Here is a 21923-nt window from a genome sequence, read left to right on the forward strand (position 1 = left end):
GAAAAATTGTCATGGAAGATTTTTTTCTTAAATCTTTTCTATGAAAAAGGACGGTGGAGCTTTCTGTCTTCCCAGTATCCTATGGTTACTTTGATTCTTCCACTGCCATCTCCATCCTTGATCCATGCATCCTTATCCATGGCTTTAAGCTAGTCCCTTGATAATTTTGAACAACTGTTCTCCCTGCCCACTCCCTTAAAACAGAGTAGAACATTGCCTGAGGCTAGTATGAATATTAAACCAAAAAACCTCTGAACAGCTCTCCTCACAGGGGAGTACAGGTTTCTGCTCCCTCTGTCGTACACAAGGCAGATCCTACATTCCCTGTGCATATGAAGATCACAGAGACAAAGGAGCAGAGGAGAGAAATGCCAAGAAACAGATACAGAAGCCAGAAACAAGAAAGCAGAAACAAAACCAAGACCCCCACAACAACCACAAACAGGACACAGACCACAGGCATAGCTCTTGTAGCAGGGAGCTGAACACTTGCCCTGCCCCATCCCAGGAGGGTGTTGAGAGTACCTCTAATTTCTCAGGGCTTACCTGCAGAGACAATTGGATGTCTCCTTGTGGGTAGGGGCAGGAGTGATGAATTTCCCCTACCAAAAGAAAGGTTTCTCTGGAATCATCTATTTCTTTTCAGCCCCTCACCTTGGTACTTACCCATGATTCTGCAAGAGGACTGAAAGAGAAATTTCTGGTACCAGCAAGCAGGGGCTCATTTTGCAGCAGTAACACTGCTGCTTTCCAAGGCTCCTGGCTCAGCTTCTCTGGCTCTCAGGGATGACTCTCATTTGGTGTCTGAAGGTGAGTCTGAAGGTGTCCAAAGGGCTGCCTCAGAGTATGAGGCTTTCTATTTACTTCCAGCACACAAATGTGGTGCTGACACAGGGCACATGAAGCTCTCCCAGGCTCCCCCAGGCTCCCCATGCCTTAAAACACCATGGGCCATACCCACATGCTCCAACCCTTGGGGCACTGGGGTCTCAGACCAACACAAGCCAAAACAGCTCAGGCAATTTGATCTTCAGTGCTGAGCAATGATCCAAGGGTCCCAGGGCACAGAAATTTCCACCTAGCTCCCAAGTACTGGGCAGCACCATCTTCACATGTGCTTCCTTGTCCTTGAGGAAGGCATCAGCTTTTCAGCTAAGCTCCACCATCATGGGCTGAGGGAGAGACACACACACCACCTCCCTGCCCCCCAGAATTCGGTCCAGTGGGAGAGGCTTGAGGAAGGTAGGACCTGAGAGTTGTGAAGTTGTGTGTGGTCCATTGATGAGAGCTGTGCAGCTGCTGCTCTGCCCTTTGTCCCTCCCACTAACCAGTGGGATGGGAGAGGAAGATGATAGATACTCAGAGTTTAAATATGCCTGGTATATCCCAGGAATATTGTTCAAATCACCAGATGACAGGAGAGACATAGTGAAGATTACTTCTTCAGTCTTGACTAGTGCACAAGGCAGAATAAAGAAGCCCTAAAACCAGAAGAAAAGCAGAACAAAAGGCAGTGTGACTCTGTCCCTGCATTTGTGTAGCAATGCCATTGCAGCAAGGCTCAAAATTCACACATATTCTCACACTCATCTTCTCACTAGCACCAGGATCAGACAGAATTAATTCCAGTGCCATGGAGGACAAGATATGCAAGAGAGCAGGGCCTCATCACACCTGCAGGGTTCTCTAGACCTTAGTCTACTCCATCACACCACTTCTCAATGTTTCTAACTAGAAATCTTGACTCTTAAAGGATGGGAAAACTTCAAGATTCAGAAACTGCTAGTGGCAGACATGGGAAAACAGCATTCACTTTGCATTACAAACTTTCTCTCTCTTCATCTTTCTTTCCTTATTTTTAAAATTACCTTTGTTGTTCCTTTGACAGGAGAGCCTTCCAGCCCCCTGGGTCCTACCACTTGCTTGCCAATGTCAGAGTTATAAGCAATAGGTTCCTTCAAAATAACAATCACCCACTGAAAGCCCCAGTGGGATAAGGCTGCTACTCCAGAGCTCTCTTTTTTCTTTCAGTTTTACTCCTTTTTTTCACAGGCTGAAAAGTGGCTCATAATTCTGGAGCCAGGGCTTTTTGTGGTTTTTTAAGAATATTTCAGAATATTTCTGAGCTCTTTCAGGGCTCCAGCTCTCCCTGCAATCACAAATAAGGCCACAACTACACAATGTCAATACCACCCTGGGCAAAAGCACAGCTGGTAACCTTTAGCTGCTGTTCAGATCTACAGAAATAGCCTGTAGGTGAAAGGAAGAGTTTGTTCAGCATTTCACCCTTTAAAACCATTTTCTAGGAGAAAAGCCAGATGCTACTTCCATATTCAACACTCCATCTCCCTAAAGTGATCATATGCCTCTTGTCCTCAAGTGAACGGTGTGTTTTTACTTCAGTAACCCTGCTTGGCAGGTCACCATGTGCATTTGTTACTTTCTGCATGATAAAGTATTTTTCAGTCTCTCCTTCCTTCCTTCCTTTCCTTCCTTTCCTTCCTTTCCTTCCTCCATTTTTGAATGGTGTATCTAATTCACCTCTATAACAATCAGGGTCAGGTGGTCTTTTCTTATAATGATTGAAGAGTTTCTGTACTCTAAAGGATGCCTTGCTTGGTCAATACTCCTTTTTCAAAGCAGACAAAATTTGGATTTCTATTAAGATGATGCAGAAATAAATATTTTTTTTCCCAGCCCTTTTTTTTTTTTAAATTAAAACCCATAGCTATGGTTGGAAGTAGACAAATGGAAATGGAATTGAGCAAACACAGCAAAAAGAAATGGTGATTGAAATGTCTATTCATGTCCCCTTTGTTCAAAAGACACTGTTAAAAGTTATTCTCTTTTATTTAAAATTTGAATAATCATTAGAAGAGTCCACAGAGTCTGGGGCTGAAGTCCTCCCCCCGAGAGTGTTTCAACCACCCAGCTGGAGATACTGCTCTCACCTGCACATTTCACCCCTCCCAACTGCAATTTTAGAGACAAGTGGATCCTCTTTCCTCCTCCCTCCTTCCTAGTCTACTCTCTGACTCTAAAATTCTGGTGTCAAAGACATTTACTTTCTCAGAAGCAGAAGAAAGAGAATTAACACCCATCTTTCAAAAGGAAGATTTTATCTGCCTGCCTCCATTTGCCATTGCCATTTGGGAATCAATACAAACCACCTCCCTGCTATATATAAGTATAATCCCAAATTAGGTTGCTTCCAGAAATCATATGCTCATTTTTTAAGTCACTGAACAAATTAATCAAATCACAATCTGCTCATAAAAACTTTCACTTCATCTGGGAACAGAGTTTCCGGTGAATAAAGAAATACAACTTGAAAACAAACCAACCAACCAACCAACCAGTCACACATAAAAAAAAAAAAAAAAAAAAAGGGGGAGGGGGGCAGAAATTCCAGAGCAGGCAGTGTCTCTCCCTTACTTTGCAAAAAGCCTGCATTTCTCACAGAGCTGACTGTGCCATCTCCCCAGGCCCCCAGGAGCAACACTGACTCTGCCAGCTCCACGAGACCCAGGTTCACCTAGGAACCACAATGCTGAGGCTTCTGGGTAAGTGTCACTTCTCCTAGGAGCTAGAAACCCGTGTTGAACATTCACCATGCATTTTCTGGTTTACTAGACCCTCAGGGTGGGATTCACTCCAACAAATTTGGGGTGCTACCATATTTGAGTGACTTGTTTAGGCTCCATTTATATAGCAGGGGAAGGAAAAAAATAGGCAACCAGCCCTTCAAAAGAGACTGTCCTTCAAAGAAAGACACAGGTAGGCTGTGTCAAGGTGGCACAGAAATACCCACTTCTTTCCACTGAATAAAAAGGGAGCCTGTGAGTAACTTTTCCAGATGCAGATACCACTTTTTGAGATGATTTGCACTTCAGAAAAAATTAAATTAATGCTCTTGTCAGAGATGGTGCATTTTATGATGCAGTAGTCTGAGTGTCTACATGCCTGGAATAGCTGTGTGGTCTCTGCAGCACTGTATGGCTGCAGACACTTTCCCCTATAGCAACTGTAGCACAGCAGTGCTTTACAGTTCCCAGTGATGTAAAAAGACATACTGATAAATATACTGATAAAAATATAATATATAAATATACTGATAAAAATACTCTTTAATGCAACTGAGAACCATTTCCACTACTTAGCAGCTCTCTGAAGTTAAGTATTGCACAATGGAACTACTATTTTCTTTTTTTTTTTTTTTAATTAATGAAAAAAACCAAAAACAAAACAAAACAAGGGAGGGAGAGACAGAGATAAGGATCAAGATGAAGCTCAGACATCCTGTGTGTTCCCCAGAGGAGAAAGAAGTCCCTGATCCTCTGCCAGACCAGCGATGCAGGGCAAGCTGGTGCTCCAGAAAGGCTGGAATTGAGATTTCTGACCTCTACCAATGCCTGTGAAACAACAAAATCAGTGATAAACCAGGTAACACCTCCCTCCCCACACCATACAATCATAAATTCCAGTCCACTGCACCTCAACATCACTTCAACAGCAGAGAAATTCTGAGTGGCATTAATCTATGCCATGGTGGCAAGCCTGGGCTCAGTGTAGACATCAGAGTGCTTGAAATTTCATGTACCCAAGGCAACAGCTGGGTTGGCTCAGGTTTGTGTCTCAGAGCCACTCTCAAGTGCCTGGCTGGGCTCCTGCCTGCAGGTTGAAGCAGAAAGCCTCAAGGTGGCTCAAGCACCTGACAGGGCTCATTGGAGCACCTGACAGAGGAGCCAGTCCCTCCCTTCTCCTCTGCCCATCTCTGACCCTGCCCTGTCCCTCCTCCTCATCCCCTGTGCCCACCACTTGTGAGAGCCACGAATTTTATGTGTTCCTTGGTCAGGACAAGTTTCAGCCAGATCAACAAACCCTGGAACTCCTCCCACTACTCCATGAGCTGGTCTAAGGGATAGGAAAGTGAGCTGGGGAAGAGGGACAAGGTGCAACTGACCCTTCAGCTGAGGAGCACGGTCCTAGACTGCACAATGCAACAGTGCAACCATATCTTGTTTTAAAAGATGGCAGCAACAGTAGCGTTTTAAAGTCTGTATTTTCTTTCTCCCCTGGCTGACAAGTTCCTCACATCTGGCTTGTGCCTAGAGCTGTATTGAGTCCTTGCATTTTTTTGTTTCTGTAGCAGAAGTGCAACCCCTCTCCCGTGGGCAACTCACAGGCACCCTGTCCTTGGATCACCCACATCCCATCTCTCCTGGGCTCACCTGTGGGTGCAGCACACCCCTCCTCCCAGCTGGGAGACACCTCCTGAGAGAGGGAACTCAGCCCAGGAGGGGAAAGTGGTTTATTTACAATCCTAGGTGTGAGCAGTGTGGTGTGATAAGAAGTGATATGAGGGAAATTGAATTTGCCTAGAAGTCTTAAGACCTCCAGAGGGAGCCTTCTCTATCACACTCTTCATTACAGCACAGGCTTTAATGAAGAGTGTCATAGAGACCATGACCCCTTTGCTAAGACAGGACTCCTCCTCCCAAGGGAAAGGGCCAGAGAAAAACCTTTGATACCCTCACACTGGAGACTTTCCCTGTAAAATGAGTTTTATGGCTATTCAAGAACATGTGTATATAAGAGCACAGGATCATTTAGAGATCTAAAATGGGATATCCCACACAGATTTACCACCTAACATAAAGCTAGAAACAAGATTTCATGGCTACCTTTCCTATGAAATATATATTAAATAAATTAAAAAAAAAAGCATAACAAATTATGTCACTGATTTCAGCCTGGAAAGACAACTAAAAATTACATTCTTAACCTGCTCGTGATAATTCTGCTCTGCCCTGTTCAAATTGAAATTACAGAAATTATGTAGTCTTGCTAAGTGTTACTTTAATTTATGGGAATGTATTTTGTATCTCTTGGCAATCTATTGAAATGTGTGCACACAAGGCTGTCCTCCAGCAGCGGTCTTTTCTCTTGCCTTTTGTTTTCATCTTTTGCTGCACAAACTGTATGTAGATGGTAATACACACACACACACATATATATATATGTATGTATATATATAAATACATACAAGGAGAGGGAGTGGAAAAAAACAATCTCTTCATGAGGCTGAGTAATCCTCAGACATCTTTCACTAATGAGGGTGCAGGTGCTCCTGTATTTATAAAGGTTTAAAATGAAGAGATGGACATCTAGTGAATATAGTATCTTTTGCAGCAAGATTTACGCTATGACTGGTTTTGAGGACTACTTGAGAGCCAATTCTCTGTAGTAAGTCTGAATCAAGCCTGGGATAATATTGAAGCAAGATTAAATAGTAAAGATTGTAAGAGCTCATTTTTGTCTTTCCCTTATATTCCACAACCATTTTAATTTGGGGTGGACTCCCCCCCCCCCCTTTTTTTTTTTTGAATAAATTGACACAGAGCTGCTGCAACAAAGTGACACACATGAACCTTTTCCTATCAAGTCCCACACCATTATAATATTTGGAAAAGCCTTGCAACTACCAGAAGAGAATTATATTTATTCTGCATAAAAAGAGCTACAACAGTCAAAAGGCCAAATCCTGCCTCTTTTTACTTGGTTTTGTGCTTTTATCTTATAACTTTACTTGGAAAATTGAGATTTGATGAGAAATGGAGATATGAGGAGAAGGAATCTTTATATGATGGATATTAAGCCTCAAACTAAAGTAAAACCTTGAATCTGGTATATTTAAGTTTCATTTGAAAATGGCCCTTAAGTTCCTATGCCTTTTAGTTGTTTTTGATAGAGACACTCAAGAATGTAACAAAAACACATCAGTATCCTGTAAACCTTCCAAAAAAAGGAGCAAAAAATATGCTCATTGTTTTACTTAGCTTTTTATTCCATCATTATGACACAAGACAGAACTTAAAGACAACATCACTGAATAAGTCTTCAACTTCATTAAAATTAAGACTAATAAATTTTATAAAATTCTTTTGATATGATACACTTTCCCTTATGGAGTGCTAAGGGATTTCTCCGGAACGCTGCAGTACATTGCCACCCGCTGCCCACAAACGGCTCTGCACTTGAAAAACAACGTGCACAAAAACCAGCAACATTTAATGCAACATACAGCTACCCAGGGAGTGTGACTGACCCAGACTTTGGCACAATATTTATAGAAACACAATTGTGAGCTTCTCCAAATGTCATGTTCATTTCTGAAACTCTACTTGACTCCCTTTCATGTGTCTGTCTGCATTTTTTTCTTTTCTCTAATTTTCTTAATGCTGGAGCTTTGTTCTTTCAAAGGAAAAGCCATATTCTTTCTCAGTGTTACGCATCTCAATTTATTTGGTTTGGTTTTCTAAAATTTGGATTCCAGTTTATTGTTTTAAAACAATACATAAAATCATACATTTATAAATATATATATTATATCCTGCATATATAACATTGGTTTTCCTTTAGAATGGGAGGGCAGACTTTGCACTACATACTTCATTGGTTTAGGCACAATGTTGTTCTTAGATTCTCTGAGCTGCTTCCTATCAGAACCTAAAAAAATACTTTTATAATCTTGTATCAAATTTTAAAGTTTTTTGCAAACATACGTATAAGAAAAAAATATTTTGTATTTCCCCCTCTAAGCTCACTACTAACCCTTATAAAATATATGGCTTTTCATGTTCCACTTTATCTTAGTGTTTTTCAAAAGGCAGTGTAAAGAAGTACAACTTTCCCCTTTAACAGCTTTTTTTTTTAATATATATATAAGCACAGAAACCAGCTTGTGCACTTTCTATAGAATTCCAATGCATATCATGGTAATGTAAGTGCAGTGATTTTTTAAAAAAGCAGTCACGATCGATTGACATCTGCATATGAAAACTTAACATGATTATCATACAGTACCCATTACAGAATATACAATCATCAAAACTGCAGATATATAAATACATTTTTAGCAACATCAAAGCAACAGTTTTATCTTATACACAGCATATGAATACAGGGTTATTACACTGAAGTTTTCACCTTGCTTTTTCTCAAAAGCTTGCTGAAAAACAGGAACGTACTGTATTTGTAAATTAACTGCTTGACAGTGCTGTTGAGAAATTAAAGTGAACAAAGTTTTAAACAAGTATATGCAATGAGTTGGTATAAAACAAACAAGCCCCGCCCCGTTTTCCAATGTCACCATGGTTTTCCTATGAGACGGAGGCATGGGTATGAGCGGCAGTTCCACGGAGTCAGATCATACAAGTGTTTCTGGGAGGGCATCGGGGTTATCAGCTGATAGTAGCTCCCAAATCTGCCACCTCTCCCTTTGCCACTCATTCCAGTCCGCCTCCGAAACACGTTTGCTGTCCTGGCTGTGAGGGGCTGTGGAGCGGCTGTGCCCCGCCGGTGCGCGCGGGGCCGGCTGCTGCGGCCTGGAGGCGGCGTGCTCAGGGGCGCTGCCCGGCGGCCCTCCCGCCGCTCTCGGCCCCGAGCTTCTTGCTGGGCGTTGAAGTCTCCACAAAGAGTGCAGCGCTGAAGAAACACTCGCGCTTGTCTTTGCAGGGCCCGGGTAAGGGGGCGGCGGCCGCTCTTTCCTGTAGGAGGGCGTGGCTGTGCTTTGCAAGCGGCCCGCGCCCGAGTCGTGCTCGCTGAGGTCCTCCCCGCCGCTTGAAGGCAAGCGCTGCTCCGAGCCGGGGTGGGGCAGGTCTGAAGCCCGGCAGCCGCCCAGCCCCGGCCCCGCGGGCTGCGGCCGGCACTCGGGAATGGCAGCTGTCGTCTGGCTCCTCCGCATCCCCTGCCTGCCACCGTCCAGTTCTGAGGAGCTGCCCTGCCGCCGAGGGGAGCACGCGGCGAGGCTCCCCTGGGAAAGGGAGCACTGTCCGCGCCGCAGCGAGCTGCTTTCACAGATGTTCCCGTACGAACCTGCGGGTGGAGTCACAAACGCATCAGTCTGCAGGGCGCTTAACAGGCTAATGCCTTTCCCTTGTACCACATGGTAGAAGAGGGATGGGGGCTGAGACAGGCTGGGAAAGTTGGGGCTGGATAAGAATGTACATAAACATCACTGCACCTTTCAGTATCTGAAGGGGGCTGACAGGGAAACCAGAGAGGGACTCTTCAGGAAATGCTGTGATAGCACAAGGAGTAATGGGTACAAATGGAAAGAGGGGAAATTCAGGTTAGATATGAGGAAAAAACTTTTACTGTGAGGGTGGTTAAACACTGGAACAGGTTGCTCAGAAAGGCTGGGGATGCCCCAGCAGTGTGTCCCTGCTCTAGGGAGGGGGTTTAAGTGTTTAAGGTCCCTTCCAACCCTTATCACTTTATGGTTCTATGATTCTAAGAATCCTAGAAGAATTTAAAAGTATTTCTTGAAGCAATTTTAAAATTACTTTTAAAATTATATTTGATAGTTTGAAATGTTGCTGTTTTCTCTGAATGTTGCTGTATTTCACTGAATACAGAGAAGTATAACCACTGTGCTCCTCTGTATTCTACTTAAGAGTCACCTTTTAAAAGTCCAGCTCTGGACAGTATGGATTCTTCTACTGGTTTCACTGTGATTTCTTGAAAAGGAATTTTTTTTTTTTCCGCTAGATTTGGGCTTTAAAATTGAGAAGGTACTGACCTGTGATTACTGGATCTTTGCAGCCACTTTTCAGCGTTGAATGCCAAGTACCCCAGATATCAAAATTATCTTCAGAAACATCTAAACAGCAGTAAGAGCAGGGAAAATATGATTAATCAATCCTCTTAAAGACATTATTTAGAAATACATAAATGGAACAGTAATGTAATGTATCAGAGTCATGAACATCCAGTGGCACCTACACTGTGTACCTAACACAAGCATCTCATAATGTGAGACCCCACCTGGAGTACTGTACAGTTCTGGTGACCCAAACATAAGGACATGTAAATGCAGGAAAACATCCAGAGGAGAGCCATGAAGCTGATAAGAGGACTGGAGCACCTTGTATACAAACACAAGCTGGGAAAATTTGGGCTGTTCAGCCTGGAGAAGAAAAAATTGTATAGAAACCTTGTAACAGCCTTCCAATATGTGAACGGGGCCAACAGGGAAGCCAGTAAGGGACACTCCATCAGAAACTGTAGCGATAGGACAAGGAGGAATGGGTGCAAATTGAAAGTGGGGAAATTCAGGTTAGATATTAGGAAGAATTTTTTTACTGTGAGGGTGGTGAGGTACTGGAATAGGATGCCCAGGAAGGCTTTGGATGGCCCAAGCCTGGCAGTGTCCAAGGCCAGGCTGGTTAAGGCTTTGAGCAATCCCATCTAATGGGAGGTGTCCCTGCCCATAATGCGGGGGGTTGGGACTGATTATATTTTGGGTCCATTCCAGCCCCTTGACATCCTATGATTCTATATATTTGCTCACAGCTACTTGTTTCAAGATCAGATCCTGCAATGGATTCAGTGTGCTCTGTATGGGCAGGGTGCCCGAGTTTGCTGAGTTCTTAAGTCCTCTGCCTTACTGAAGTCAGAGAAATTGCACAAGAACAGGGGGCTTGGTCCACAAAAAGTAGATTCTGGCAAAGCTCCCTCATGCAGCCCCGGACCCAGGGGTGCCCATAAGTCATGCTCTATCAACCCAAGGATGCTGCCAGTCTTACCCAGAAATGCAGCCACAGAACAAAGATTTAATGGAATGCTGGCTTATAAACAGTTTAATGCCTTTTTCTGATTCCACTAGTCAGTAGAGGAATTTCCTAATTTGTCCTGGTTCAGTGCCTTTGTGATGCATATTAAAGTCCAAAAGATTGTTAATATGATAAAACTTACTGTAATTTCCTGTTCATAACTTAATAGAAATGTGACCAAATTCTTAAACTTGTTCAGAGATTTAGATGTTGAATTCAGAATATAAATTCCAATTGGAATTTATAAAGTATATAATTAAGATATTCGTCTAAATCCCATTATGTCCAAAGGGAATTAAGTGCCTAGGCAGTACATCTGAAATTAAGACGTTTTAAAATTACCACCAAACAGTTATGTGCATCCCTAAGCATTGAAAGTTCTTAAAGCTTGGCTCACTAAGTATAAATTTAATGGATGACAATTCTTTTTTTATATAGGAAAAGCATCTTGAAGTGCTGGTGAGCTATTAGTTTAAATCACAGTTCTCTACCAAAGAAATCATTCAGGTATGCACTCCACAGGTAGCTAAGGGAATAATAGATCCCTGCACTAGTATTGCTCAGTGTGTAATTGGTTGCAGATGTAAAGCTGTGCAGCTCGGCTACATTTTCCAATGGTGTTGAGGTCATTCTTTACAACTGGAGAAAGTTTGTGCCTGACATCTTAAAATCTCAGCTTTTTTCAAAGTCTGAACCATAACCTTACAGGTATTACAGTCCCATGGATCAGGACTAGATTTTGCCATGCTGTCACAGACAGGCTGAAAAACTGGACATATATAGTTCTATTTTCCTAAATAATATCTCCAAGTTTTTGAAAGTTCCATACCACAAGCATCCCTGACATCTGGCTGAGCTAATGAGAAGGACCCAGCACAAATACTTTGGGCTCAAGAGAAAAAAAAGTATATTGGTCTGTCATTTTTTATAAGGTTATTTACACTATTGCCCCTCAAATCCTGGTGATAATACAAATCTGGCACTTTTCAATTATTTCAGGAGTCTCCATCAGTCACTGAGGAGGAGGAGGAGGAGGAGCACAAGCAGGATGCACTATACCTTTTTCAGCCTGTGATGCAGAAGAATTCTCCTTTGGCTTAGTTTGCAAGTGTCCAGCCAGCGTGTACTGCTCAGGTACCTTATACAGCTTATCTGGGCTGTGGGCAACTTCTTCTGGCATTGCCACCAGCGAGCGCTCAGACAGCACTGGGGAATTGTTGTCGTAAGGGGACACATCACCACTGGAGGCTTTGTTGGAGTCTGTGGAAGAATGTCTTTCTCCTGTGGAGTAGGAACCTTCCGACCGCAGCATCTCAGGGCTCCTGAGAAATTTTGATGAACAAACTACTGTTAATAAAAAAATGCTTCATGTTCACAGTTACAGGTGCAGTTTGACATCAAGGCCAGGATGTATGGGGCTCTGAACAATATGGTCTAGTGAACGGTGTTCCTGCCCATGGCAGAGGGTTTGGAACTAGATTACTTTTAAGGTCCCTTCCAACCCAACCATTCAATGATTCTATGATCATACAGATAAAATCAAATACATGAGAATGGTCACAGCTGCTGAAATGAAAACACTTCAGAAACAGTTATTGAGGTGGATTTTCCATGAGTAAAACTTTTGCCATGAAGTGGCCAGCAGAGGCCACTCAAAATCAAAAGATGTTGCTGTCAAGAAAGAAAACAAAAATCCCACACAAATGTATGGTAAACCAGAGGAAACTAAGCAGTTAATAAATTCCTTTTGTTACCTTGACAATGTAGCTTGTGGCAACAATAAAACTGAAGCCATGATAGGAAATATTTAGTTTGATGCTAAGCAGTATGCGAAAATAAATTCTTGTATTCTGAAGTTTTACACAGAGAAATCAAGCACTCAGCTTGCCTTTCACATTATGAGAATGATCCCCTTCTAGAGACATAAGAAGGTAAATATTATACATTGACAAACAGATGTATTTACTGTACTTATGACTAGGGCATCAAACTGGTTCCACTGATACCTTCTACAACTTCTTTTACCTTTTCACCTTCACACCACCAACAACATTGACTGCCTTTAATTCTGCCAAGAAAAGGCAAACATAACTCCTACCTAAGTACAGCCAAAGGTCAGAGAGACAATTGATTTTTGAAATGTTCTGGGAACACTGATGGAGTTTTCTTGAACTGTCACAGATTGCCGTGCAGGTAGGAGGCAGGCCATGAGTCATTGACTACCCACAAAGAACATGTAGAACTACTCTGTAAATTAACTTTTTTTCCTGTTGTTCCTCAGTAACTCATATTTCTATTACTAATTTTTCATTTCTCTGCACCTTTGTTTCATAGATTCTGATCTTTTGCTTGAGACAAACACTTAATTAAGCGACCTCTCGTTAATATCTGTTCGAATTTAATGTGTGATAAAACAGAGGCTCATTCCTGTAAATGTCTGAAAATGGTCAGCCCTTTTCATAGTCAAATCCAAAGACAGCTTGAATGTAGTGAGCAGCCAAAACTCATTTCTTACAATGGAACAGTAACCATCTTTCCAGAGAAATAAAATAAAACTGAAGAAAGAAAATAAAGAAAACACACAGCTAACCACAGCACAGTAAATATTAATACAGAAATAAGGACAAAACTTAACACCATGTTCAAGCTGTTGTTTTTTCTCTGGCTGATTTACACATCTCATGTCCCGAAAAATAAAATACATACAATCAACAGCATTATTATTATGTTATTCAATATTCCTATTTTTTTTTCCAGTATGAAAACAACCATAATGTGTTGGGAATTAATTAAATAATGTTGTTACTCCTCAGTAACTCTCAGTGACAAAACCATCACTGGAGTTAAACTGAGGGAAGCTCAGAAAACAGAGCTGCTATTTGGCAAAGTTGCTCTGTCACAAGCTTCCCAGAGAAGCATAGTAATGCTGGGGAATCATTTAAAAAAAAAAAAAAAAAAAGCCTCAATTATGTAACTACTATTCTAAACTTCTTATCTGAACATAAATCCAATGTAAAATAGTCTTTAAACAGACACATTGAAAAACTATAATTTTTAAAGTATGTATAATTCTATCACAAACCTTTTTTCTTGTTTTTTTGCAACTTGCTTCTTTCTTTCTTTCTGTCCTAAGTCCTAAAAACCTTTGTGCAGTGATATGAGATTTAAGCAATGTCTTGGGATTTTCAGAAGAACTAGAAGGACCTCTTAGAAAATGGGAGAAATGCTGGTATCTGCAGGTTTCCTACGACCAAATGTCCTTTTCCAGCCTTCCAGACTGAATGTCATCTAAACATTAAGGTTTATTGCACATAAGTTTTTGCAGCATCAAAACCTATCTGTGCTGCACAGGGCGAAGACAGAGGTAAACCAGCACTTAGCCATGGCAAGGTAACACAAGGAATAAGGTTAATGAAAATGGACATGAAAGAATGTGGGAAGATAAACTTGAGCTTTGTGAAACACTGATTTAAAGTCTTACCTTGAATCATCTGTTATAGTCTACCTCTTCTCAAGACAGAGCTCCTGCTAAAAATTTACCTGAATGGAAACTTTCAAGTCTTTGGAAAGATTTAAACATTCAAGTTTCTAAACTGATTTACAATTTTGTCTGGTAAGTCCATACTATTTTTTATACATATGTGTATTATCACTTTTAAATTTCTTCAGGCAAAGTAGCTTTAAGAATCAAAAGAACTGCTGTGGACTCTGTCAATTTTACTACAGGAGACCATCAAAATGGATTAAATACTTAAAAGCAGGAAATTGAATTCATACATTTGCAGCTTTACTTCACAAACAAAATAAAACAACTTGCAAGAAGACTTTGGTTTGCTTCTTTGCAAATAAAGGATTCTCACAAATCCCTTAAAAGTAAAGTTTTGCATCTGTTTGCTTTACTGTTTGAGTTCATTAGCAAACAGATATTTACTACAATACAAAATTCTTCTCCCATTGGATAGTGAGATTCTCTACCCACTCACCAGGGAGAAACTAAATTGTAAGGCAAACATAAATACTGTGCATGATACCTACTCCTCTATATGTAATATATGAGGAAGGGCAGATTATTGTCCTCACAAAGAATAATAGATGTTTATGTGCAATCAAATGTGAGGAATGGGAAGGCAAGTAAAGTATTTTCCAGAGATTATGAAGTATGTTAAGGAAAAGATTTTAAAAGTGGCTAAGTACCAATGGAAAGATTTGAAAGCAACAGAAGGAACATATGCCACGTGAATTTAGAAATACTATTTCAGATTCCAAAAAAACAGACAGCTTTCTCTGAATTTATGCTGTCCACCAAAGTCCACTTGCAGGGGTGAACTAGAAATGTTTTAATCACAATAATTGCTTCTACTGAGGATATTCCTACTTTTCTACTAGCATCAAGGTTATCAAAACAGGAAATCCCTTTCTGTTTCTGGCAGAAACCCTTTTCTGTTATAACTTAAAGCTTCTGAGTGGGAAAACAATTATGCCTTCAAGAGGCAAATCATAGTGATATGGCTTGGCAGCACACAGTACGAATTTCCACACATATTTGAGTAACAGAGGTGCTACCAACAAGGCAGATTACTGTGGGATTATGATGTGGTTGCTGCTGTAAATAGGGTAGAGGACTCAATGTATCAAGGAGCCTCTGCAGCTTTAAAAACTGCATTTACACATACTGTATGACCTGTTGTATGGTTTCATCTTTCTGTCACAGATCAAGATGGACTAAAACTCATAATCATAATCCAAAATCATCCAAAAATGCTGTAACTCTGAAACTTGTTTACTCTGAAAGGACTACTAACCATGATAAGCAATAAATAACCATAAGAAATAGATTTTATTTGTTGTTAGTTTAAAGATGCTTCATCTTACAGCTGTAAACCCAAATTCCATTGTCATCAAGCCAACATACAAAAAAATTGGGAAGTCACCCACAAAAGCACACTTCTAAATTGGCATTTGTAATTAGTGCTTTACCATGAACAACTTCCATAAATTCCCTGACACTGTTCACAATGCTCAGCTCTTAAGGGAACTGAAAGATGAGGAACATCTGATTTGTCCTCCTCTGCTTAGAAAAAGAGATTGTATTTTCTCTGTTAGATCAGAGCCAAGAAAGCATTTATAATGACAGCAAGAGCAGAAATGTGAGGGCAGTTGCAGAACAGGACCTTCAAAGCAATTAATGTGACTTTAAAGTCTCAAAATTGATTCTATACTCTATGCAGTCAACTACCTCTTCTGATGAAGACTGTCTCAAGAATATATAAAGTTTTTTTTGTTTCACAGATCCACATTTGTATTTTGAGTATGTGACTAGACAATTTCCAAGAGCAATAAAGAGATATTTTGGAGGCTCATTTTTATAAAATCAGGACAAACATCTCTTTGTTGTCTGCTGTCTCACATTTCTTATAGGAAAAAATAAGCAACACATTTGCAGCCTCAAAATTGAGATTATGTTGTGAAATACATTAATTTCTTAAGAGCATCACACTCCTAGCAATAACACTAAGCAACAGTCTCCCTAATTGCCTGGAATATCTTAACCAAGAAGTTGCAACCACAGTGAAAACATATCTCATTAACACTAAAAGTAAATCACTTACATGACAGCAGAGTAGAAAAAAAAATGGCAGTCATTTTTTCCTATCTCAGTGATATTTCATCTGCCCATTACTGACAACACAATAAATTAATACTACTGTAGCTATATGCTCCTGTTTGGCTTTAGAACATTTCCTTACAAAATGCCTTTTGTCAGTTGTGACCAGCTTTTCACAAAAGCTGTATTTTCTCCTGTAGGTGTGCATGCTGGTTAAGAGTAAGGAAGTTCAAGGAAAAGTCAATTAAGGAAACAGGATCTAACAATTACCTGTTACATCCACAATGATTTGTGACTAACTTATGCACAGCTGGTATGTCACATGTGAGATACAATTTGATGTCAGACAGTGAAATCCTGCATGAAGTTTTTATTAGCTTGAGTTAGATATAATATGATCATTCCAAACTAAGTGCTGAAAGGAAGAAGTCTCAACACACTACCTTATGTCATATGATTTGTAGTGTCTGTCCTAACTGTAGTCTTGTCTTCTGGCAAATGTGAAAAAAGTCTAAAAGACAGCTTATGTACCTCTAACTATCCTGCATTTACTATGATCTAAGTATACATATCGTTATTTGTCAGTCAAACTAGCTGAAATAACTTCACACAGAGAAAATTACCCCAAATCAGATGATCTGTGATAATTTTCTACTTCATGTGGTTAAGTTAGGAAACTAAAAAAGTCCTTTAGAACTCAGTAAATACTGCACATATTTTTGTTTCCAAATTTTATAGTTAAAGAAAGATTTTTCCTGAAGGTTTTGGTTACACTATTTCTTGTATACCTTCTCCTTTGAAGCCAGGCACACTGTTAAATTACCTCCAACTATACAATGCTAAGAGGGAGAGAAAAAAAATCATAGCTGTCTATACAAATTTAATTTTAATTATATTCTGAATGCACTAGGCACTTTCCACAAACACAGGAAGACAAAGTCCAATATGTCCCAGAGAGTTTAGAGTCTATAAACTCTCTTAAAAATTACTTAAAGCAAGTCTGTCAAATTTTGTGATTTTTGGGTCTGCCATATTGGGATTCACTAGAAAAGACATTGACTGTGTGGTCCCATGAGAAAGCCAGTAATTCTGTTAATCTGAATGTACAAATTCACAGCATTAAGGCACAAGGGTGCAGGTAAATATACACCATACATAAGAATATATATCATAACTGCTATAGTGACCGGTGTGATTTTTTTTCTCTTCATATCCTTCACAAAGCACACAAATAATATGCCAAGTCTCCACAGGGCTGCTGTTGGCAGTTGGCTTGTTCACAATGTCCTACATGTATGGGATAGGAAAAGAATGACAGAGTGGTCAAGCAGCTTGCTGTGACGGTGTTAAGGCACTCTAGGGTGTGTTTCAAGGATAGTGGAATACATGCTTCCTGTTACTGAAGACTACAATAAACCCAAGACACAAACCAGCAGATGACTAAAAAACATCCTGTCAGATAATAGTGCGTTGAATATTTTTATGTACATGTCATTCTGTTCTCTGCAGCAGAACACAATCTTTCTTCTGAATCAGGGAAACAAGTTTTGTCTTTAGAAAATGCTGTACAAGAGTCATAATTTCTTTGGCAGAGTCTGTATAATAGGGAGGATATTTCTACTCCACTGTAGACAGTGCAGAAGAGCTGTGGAAAACTAGAACCTTTTGGACACTTCCAGTGGGAGATAGAAATTCCCAGCAGAAAAAGGGATGATGAAAAAACAGATTACTCACGATGACTGGGAAGCTTTTCTCCTCAGCAAATAGTCTACAACATCTGGGTCAGTCTCTAATAAGCTAATAAGCACTTCATTCTGTAAATCAGGGGAAACCTATGAAGACATAAAAGAATACTTAGTTGGATGTTAATATCCTTCCATTACATTAATTTTGATGCTATGCTTAATCTAAACAAACAAGTACAAGGACATTTACAGAGAGTATATAAAATATTCAGAAGCTTTCACTTAAAAGAGAAATTTCATGTAAGAACAGATTAAGTAGGACTGAAGATCACTTTGTAATGTTCAATGCTGATTACTGTTTAATAACTTGTTGATATCCAATTGGCTATCAAATCTGGAAATAACAATGGGATTACTTATGTATCACAATCTCAAAAGCTCCAGTTTAAGGTTCTCACTTTACACTTCCCTTCAAAGATCTGAGGATATTTACCAATCTCCATCTCTGCCTCTCCAGCCACTGACTAACAGGCTCAGTCAGAATTTGTGTCACCTTCTTTATAGTTTGGTCTTCTAATTTGCTAACTTTCTCTTTGCGCTTTGTATGGGTATGAACCTTCAAAACCCTTGATAGCTTCAGATGCAGCAGGATACCACAACATTCCCTTGACAGGTAGCAGAAATGGCACCCCAAAACCTGCACAAGTGAACTTTGTGCTTCCAACTGCACTTCACGTGAGTCTTACCAATCCTCAAGTGAGTTTGTCTGCTTTGTCTGCATTACAGTGGAACATTCAACACAAATTTCAAAACACTGAAACAGATTAAACCATCCAAGAAACTTGTGCAGCCCAGGTTCACTCATGACAGATGGAACTCAATGCAAGACAATCTCAGCAAGGGGTCATCAGCTGGACAATATGTTTCTGGATGCAATCTGTCAGAGCCTGAATCTCTTGACCTTCAAGTCACACTTGAATGGACCATTTGTTCTCCCTGACATTTCCTGGGAAATAGGAATAAAATTACTAAAACATTCCCCAGAGGAATATCCCATTTTGGGAGGTATTTAGGGAGTCTAGTTACATAAAAGGCATATTTCTTAAAATAAGGAAATAATTAGAAAATAAATGAAAATATGTATAATTTGATCCAAACTGATCCAAAATCTCTATGAAAAACTTGTGTAACCACATTCTCATTTTTTTAAATATTCTATTAAGTCTCTGAGCTGGAGAAATATCTTACTGATGGTCACTGATACACTAGTCTTCAAACAAATTTTTTTAATAGGAATATAATTTTTGGAAACATGGTGTACTGTAACTTCTCCACTTAGACAGCCTTTCTGTACACTAGAAGAAACTCCAGATAAAATTTCATGGCAAAACAAACATTTTTGTCTGTAACTTAAAACTCAGCTTTTTATCAAGTAACTTTGTAAGAAACTACTGAGAGAATTTTGTCAGAAAAAATAAAAATACATCTTGCCTTATTAAAAAAAAAAGGATAAATCCATCAAAAAAACTCTGAAGAAGTTCCACCAGAAGTTCAGTTCTAACAAAAAGCTTCTATAAAACCCAAACTTAATGGTTCTTCTGATTCATAGGACTTTTACCAGAATGAATCTGCAAATAGATTTGTACTGATTGTCTCCTTGCTACTGGGTTTGGGGCTTCCTCCTGTGCAGCAATTTTCTTCAGTTTAGTTCAGTAACTTGGCAAGTGTAGAATTGATATGCATGTAATTGTAAACTTACACTTATAGAGAACTACAGTATCAGTATCTCAGGAAGATGCCACCATAACTATTACTGAATTAATTGTTTCACTGGTAATTGCACCTACGTAGATGGATGAGAACTTGAAATTTGGGACAGAAGGAAATCCAAGGAAGGTGGTGAAATAATAGCTCTGAAGGACATACAGGGATGTATCAGAGGACTCTAGGGTTGTCAGGACACCAGCAGAGTACCAGATATTCTGAGATTGTGGGGTTGGGTGCTGCATGAAAGTCACAGCTGTTGAGACACAGAATGGTAGACAGAACCTTGAAGTGTCTCCTTTGTGCTGTACCTTGCCACTGATGTGGCTCAGAATGGCAGTGTGTGGCTGCCTCCACAGTGGGAAGGCCACAGTAGTCTCTAACTGTAAAAATATGAAATTTCATACACTCTGTAGAACTTCTTTGCAGCCGGGCTGGATTTGGACACTAGGAGATGAAATACATGAACAAGCTGCTGATTTCCATCCTTCATGGAAAGCCAAGTCAAAAATGAAAGGTGGCTGAGTTGTGCCTCCTTTCATTCAGCTGCAGAGACTGGCAAAGAACAGTTCTTTATACATGCCCATGAAACATTTTAATACATCCCCAAGACTTAAATGGGCAAGATTTGTATTTAAAAGTGATTATTATCAATGACATCACTGGAGCATGACCAGATTTTATCTTCTATAGGAAATCCACTTTTGCATGCTAATGATGTTAGCAATAGTTACTCAGTAAAAATGGTGTTCAATATCCTTGGTTGTTCCGACAAATAGAATCTCTCTAATCCACCAATAAGTCAGAATCATTCTGATATTGTGGTCTAGGTACCCCACCACATCTTGGTTTCCTAGGGTTTGGTTCACAAATGTTGTTCCAGCTTCAATGCTGAAACCAATCAGTTTCCATAACCTCTCCATACATAAAGTAACAGAAAGAAAAAACAAACAAACAAAAAAAAAAACAAAACAAAAAAAACCCAAAACCAAACAAACAAAACAAAACAAACAAAAAACAAAACAAAAACCAAACAAACAAACAAAAAACCAAAACAAAAAACAAACACAAAGGCATCTGAGCATTAATACACCATGATATAGTTGTAGCTGAATCCTTAACTCCAGATGTTCTTTTTTTTTTATGTAGCATAGATATCAACCATAAACAGTAAATGCAACTCTGGAAAACAAAAGAAATTCTTTTTCCCACACTTCATTTAACCTCCCAAAGAAAGTTGAAGCACTGAAGAGATGAAGGAATAAATCCACCAGAATTAGAGCCCAGATGCAGGTTAGTCTAACCTTAGCCCCATCCTTTCCACACTGAAAGTCACAATGCATGCCTTAAGTATTATGTACTGAGATGTGTCTGTGCTGTAAGAAGTTCTTAAAGAGAAACAACAATAAGAACACTTCAACTATCTTGAGTATTCTTATTCAAGTATTATCTTAAACTTGATGGTGCAATCCACACTCTGGGCTAGCAGACCTTCACACAGAGTGCTGCTCTGTCACTTTCTTTTATTGATGTGGAATGAAAAATAGCACCTAGCATTTTCTCCAACTGTAAAAAGCATTAAAAAAAACAAAAACCAAACACAAAAAAAAACAAAAACAAAAAAGAAAACTATTGCAAGTGTCTCACTGATACAAGAATAAAAATAAAATGCAGGAAAACCACAAAGAAGTTCATCTGAGGCTAAGACATCTGAGGCAGGGCTCATGATTGCTTTCTCATTCTCTACTCCCTTGTTGAAAACTGATAGACATCTTCTATTTGCAATATGGCCATCAGCCCACAGTTCAGGGTTGTTCATCTTCTTCCAAAAAGGTCTCCAGCACTCGGCTTTGCTGAAGTACTGAAGTTTTCCAGAGTGCTCTTTCTGCTTTGGGAAGTTGTCTCCTCAGTGTAACATACAGTGCTGCTTAGTCTCAGGACACAACAACCAAAGTTTTTTTCCACTTTTACAAGATTACTGGCTGTGTTCCAATGTGTATTTTTACTAAAATCAATACAGAATAATGAAGACCACTAGTAGGTCTGACTGACCTCTGCTATCCCCAGAGCAGGGCTCCCTCAAACACAAGTCATGCTGAGCTGACCTACAATTTTGTACACAAAAAAAGTGTAAGATAAAGCCACAGATGAACTGCTCAGGTAACTGCTAGGCATGAGAAATGTGACCTAAATAAGCTTTGTCTTAAGTAAACAACATGTCCAAGTCCAAGGCCATCAGCCTTCTTATGAAGA

The 21923-nt window shown here is 39.8% G+C and overlaps 1 protein-coding gene across 13 annotated transcripts in view; it reads right to left on the reverse strand.

The window, feature by feature from the left end:
- Positions 1 to 6822: 6822 nt before the first annotated feature.
- Positions 6823 to 21923, reverse strand: part of ARHGAP6 (Rho GTPase activating protein 6) — a 308982-nt gene continuing 293881 nt past the window's right edge. For all 13 annotated transcript variants that reach the window (XM_085584543.1, XM_085584540.1, XM_077781592.2 and 10 more), the window contains 4 exons: positions 17956 to 18053; positions 11676 to 11938; positions 9584 to 9664; positions 6823 to 8877 (listed from right to left, as the gene is read on the reverse strand). In XM_085584543.1, the coding sequence (XP_085440669.1) occupies positions 8210 to 8877; positions 9584 to 9664; positions 11676 to 11938; positions 17956 to 18053 (1110 nt within the window). In that variant the 3' untranslated portion in view covers positions 6823 to 8209. The remainder of the gene's footprint in view (positions 8878 to 9583; positions 9665 to 11675; positions 11939 to 17955; positions 18054 to 21923) is intronic.

The sequence above is a fragment of the Lonchura striata genome, chromosome 1, assembly GCF_050655825.1.
Source record: "Lonchura striata isolate lonStrDom1 chromosome 1, ASM5065582v1, whole genome shotgun sequence".
Lineage (NCBI taxonomy): Eukaryota > Metazoa > Chordata > Aves > Passeriformes > Estrildidae > Lonchura > Lonchura striata.